The sequence below is a fragment of the Solanum pennellii genome, chromosome 1, assembly GCF_001406875.1.
Source record: "Solanum pennellii chromosome 1, SPENNV200".
NCBI lineage: Eukaryota > Viridiplantae > Streptophyta > Magnoliopsida > Solanales > Solanaceae > Solanum > Solanum pennellii.
Genome location: NC_028637.1, coordinates 96390354 through 96394758, shown reverse-complemented (window position 1 = coordinate 96394758; position 4405 = coordinate 96390354). Strand labels below are relative to the sequence as shown.

The window sequence follows — 4405 nt, the reverse complement described above, 5'->3', positions numbered from 1 at the left end:
TGCTTTTGTGATTTTTTGGGCCTTTGGCAACTCAACCATAATCATTATAATGACAAAAAAAAATTTGAAATATATCGAGCGATGATATCAAATCAATAAATATATAATATAAATTTAAACACATATTATCACTTAATTTAAGTATCGCGTAAAACACGACTGCCATGAGGATCCCAAGTTCCAAATCATATCGCAAATTACAAGTTAATATCAAGCTCGAATAATGAAATTTGCAATAGATTGTAAAAATAGTGTTAACAGAAGCTCACCATATGATAATGTTGCTAGAAGTGTAAACACAACTTACTAATAAAATGATTTCAGCTCAAAGAAACAAAACCATAGTTGAGTAAATAACATCTACTGTTCACTGAACCAGCCTTCAAAAGTTCAGTACAAAAGCTGCACAATGTAAGCTAAAACAAGTTATGTTATACAAAAGTTTGTCTTTTTTATCCTACTATAGATGAAATTACTGCACACTGGCTTCCTCCAAAGAAGCGCGATAACAGCTACTGCCTGATGGTGACGGGATTTGAACAGCTTAAGGCATGAAGCAAGGCAGGTGGACAGGCAGTACACGACTTAGCAACTCTACTTTAAACTACAAGTTCTACATCTAAGCATTTCTGCGAAGCAGTGCTATGTATCTGCTTGGCGTTCACAACAAGGGCGGTTTACTAAAGTGTTCAGCTATCTTCAGAGTTCCACCCTCTTGTACGATTTTACTCTTATGTACACCAACGTGTATATGGAGAAATCAGAGTTATACGTGGATTACAGATTGATGGCTTGTCTACTATCTAGTTACTCTGGTTGAAGCCGGACATGCGGGCAAGGCCTATCTGGCTCTCCTCTTGTCCATAGATGCTTGAGATCACCTCTTTGCTTTCCCAATGTCAAAAATGTGCCTAACATGAGCAATAACAGATGTTCAAAAGTGATGCGCACTAACATAGAAAATGAAAAGTCAGCTTTTATTGTTTAGTGTTAGAGTGGGGGTTAGAGTCCCATTGTTTGGGGAATGGACTTGTGGTTTACTTATATAGACTTGGGAAAACCTCATCCGTCCCCTTGTGAAGTAGCTTTTGGAGTTTAGTTAGACCTAAAAGTCATTTCCTTTACATGGTATTAGAGCAAGAGCCAGAGGAGTACTCTCTACTGTGAATTCCTCATTCTTCTCCTCTCTTAGTACCCCTCGTCTTTTCGTTCATAACCTTTGACCAACACCCACCATTTTCACAACTGTTCCCCAACCTATTCTGTTGCTCTAGGCTTCTCTCTCTCAGAATAGAATAGCCCCATATGCCACTATGGGCTCCCTCAGCCATCTAGACACTGACTTTGCTCTAATGCCACTCTTAAGCCTGTTGAACGTGACTTTCTTTACTCTTAGATTCATTCTTCAACTGGTGTCTCATAACTTCTCAAATGAAGAATGAATAAAAATAATTACCAAAACAATTTCCCTCCACAAGTAAATCCATAACCGAGTTGCATGTGCAGGATGATGTTACAAATAAATTTACACCTTGTAGATTGTGGAAGAGTTCTCAAAGAGATTTCATAATATTAGGCCCTTGGCATGGGGATGATAGAATTTCGTATATTAGTCGAGGAAATGAACTTTCATCTCCTAAAATGATGACTTGGATAATAATACCTCACCTCATAAGCTAGCATCTAGACTTGAAGGTCCATTTCTTTACACTCATCCGTTCCGATGTTAATTCTCGCTTCTTTTACATGGAGTGACCCTATGTGTGTTAGTGGTGGTAGATTATAGTGCACAGTGGTAGACTACCACTAGAATCAAACATTATCGGCTTGGCTGCTTCATTATGAGAGATGGTTTTTGTGCTTCTTGTAACATACCTAGTGTGAAAGGAACAATGTAAAGCAAAGCAGGTTGACCATGACCATCCATCAAATTCAATGCCACATAAGTTGTGAGCAAACCTGTAAAAGGAAAAAAAAGGAATTAACAGGCAAACAGAGACTTGCATTGGTTCTAAATCTTGAAAAACACTGATCAACAGTACAAACGGATGTTCAAACATCATACATATGCAATAGTTCGGCTGTTCACATAAAACATATTAACTTCTCTTGACATGGTTAAAGACATACATATCAAACTCAGACACTGACAACATATCACTACTCAAACTTCGCCTAATGCCTGAAACACTTATAATTGAATTATTTATTATTAGTAGGAAAATGGGCATAAAGCAATTATCATGACAGCAGTTAATCACTTAACCATGATCGAGTTGCATATTTATGTGAGATAGTCCCCTGCTATTTCAGATTAAAGAGGTGAAGGGAAGGGAGAAAGAGAGAGGGATGAAACATAGGAAACACCAACCAGCAAGCGTTTCTATTGACAACAAGAAAATGCTGTTCCATTTGGTCACAATCAAAAGTACATTGCGCTAAATAAGTTTACTCCCATTTTTTGAAGATTCAATACCTAAACCATAAGCAAGCATAGCCCACAAAAAGTATCCATCTCGAAGTTTCTTATTACACAACCAGTCGTACCTGCAACGAAGAACAAAAGCTCAATAAATGAAATTGCCGAAAGATTTTCCTATCGATGGGAATTAACAAAAACAAAAAAAAGGTATAAAGCTTTTGACATCTTTAATTTTTTGAACTTACAAGCATTCATCATTTCAGATGATAACCTAATATTCAGTCTTTCTTTTAAGTCTTGAAATTAACTTAAATTGCTCATCTGAAGAATCAGAAATATTCAACATGAAAGCACTTAATTATGCAGCCGTGTCTCACAGAGGCATTCATAGGCACTTTTGGAGGATGGAAAAATAAGTATACTGAAAATAAAATTGAAGCCTCCAGAATAGGACTTGATGGGACCACATCAAGGTAGAAAATAAAAATAAAAACAACACAACAAAAAATAGTCTCATTCAGCTTCATGGTCAAACCTTAAAGAAAATGCTACCAGTAAACCTGGTAAAATTATGTCACCAAACCCAATGATACTGTAGCCATGCCAAGGATCAAACAACCGTGGGATTTTCAGTAACATAGGAATGCCATCTTCTCCGGTTTTATCACCTCGTGCAACCTACAACAGAGAAAATGATCACATTTCCATAGCAATATTCAAAACTTCACAGTGATAACTGATAACAGGGAAAAAAGTACACAAACAACAGAAATAAGAAACTCTACAAGCAAATAAAGAGCTTACCACTATCATCACACTCTTATGGAACAGACTTTTGGAAAGAAACACCCAGAAAAGGTCATACAATAAAGAACAACTCAGAAGAACTGTTCCCACCTGATACAATCAAGGAAAATAAAATAATGTCAGACTTCTAGTAGTACTGATAATCTTTGCACTACTCACCAAGAATTCAAGTCTAGATTGACCAATAAATCAACACAGTAGAAGATAATTCCTGAACCAAACTATTGGTAAAAACTGTTGTTTTTTTCTTGTAGTTGTTTGGCTGCAGGACAAAAGAGATGCAACATAAACTGCAGAAAACCAGCTGTGAAGCATTTTCCCATTAGGAAGAGAAGTGAGATGACTACAAATGATGGATACTGAAACCATAATCTCATCTTTCTAAACCTCTTCTACAAATATTCCTTTATATGGTAATTTGCTTCCTTAGTGACTTGAACCACAACCTTAAGGTTGGAGGTCGAAGGGGCTTCCCACTTGAGTTATCCCTCTTCTCCAAATAAATAGAGCAGGTCACTGATTTGTTTAGTCAGCATTTTTGTGGCTCTAAAGTGAGTTACATGCATATCTATCTAGGGACTGTACTCATTTGATAAACTTCTTGAGCTTAAGAAGATTTAATTGAATAAAGGGTAATTAAGATTACTTAGGGGTAACTCTCTGTATTAAAGTACATATAAAGAAGCAAGTCAAAGGTGATTCACAACTTTCTCCATACTCTCCTCGTTTCTTATTAGTTGTTGACAATTGAAAAGCTAAAATAGAATTTCTAATGATGAAAAAGGTTAACTTCTGTAGAGTTTAGGTTTTTGGGGAGCACTTATCTACTTAATAGTTGATGTCGAGAACAGGGATACCACAATACATTAAGACATTGCTCATCCACAGTAAAATTTCAAGCATTATTGAGAGAGTTCAGGAATATACCATTTCCTAAAACCTAAACATTACGAGTGTGTTTGGTACGGAGGAAAACATTTTCCGGAAAATGTTTTCCAATTTTCTCATGTTTGGTTGGGTTAAAGGTTTTGGAAAATGTTTTCCAAATAAACTCATTTTCCTCAAATTTAAGGAAAATGACTTCCCTTTCAAAACTTAAGGAAAACATTTTCTAAAATTCTCTTTCGACGCCAACCCCCCACCCAACCAGCCCCCAACCCAGCACCCCCTACCAAT

At 36.5% G+C, this 4405-nt stretch overlaps 1 protein-coding gene across 3 annotated transcripts in view; it reads right to left on the bottom strand.

Moving 5' to 3' along the window:
• Window positions 1-254: 254 nt before the first annotated feature.
• LOC107004315 (signal peptide peptidase-like 2) overlaps window positions 255-4405 on the bottom strand; it is a 12812-nt gene continuing 8661 nt past the window's right edge. For all 3 annotated transcript variants that reach the window (XM_015202542.2, XM_027916198.1, XM_027916200.1), the window contains 5 exons: window positions 3227-3319; window positions 2958-3100; window positions 2477-2547; window positions 1876-1959; window positions 255-911 (listed from right to left, as the gene is read on the bottom strand). In XM_015202542.2, coding sequence (XP_015058028.1) covers window positions 808-911; window positions 1876-1959; window positions 2477-2547; window positions 2958-3100; window positions 3227-3319 — 495 coding nt within the window. In that variant the 3' untranslated portion in view covers window positions 255-807. The remainder of the gene's footprint in view (window positions 912-1875; window positions 1960-2476; window positions 2548-2957; window positions 3101-3226; window positions 3320-4405) is intronic.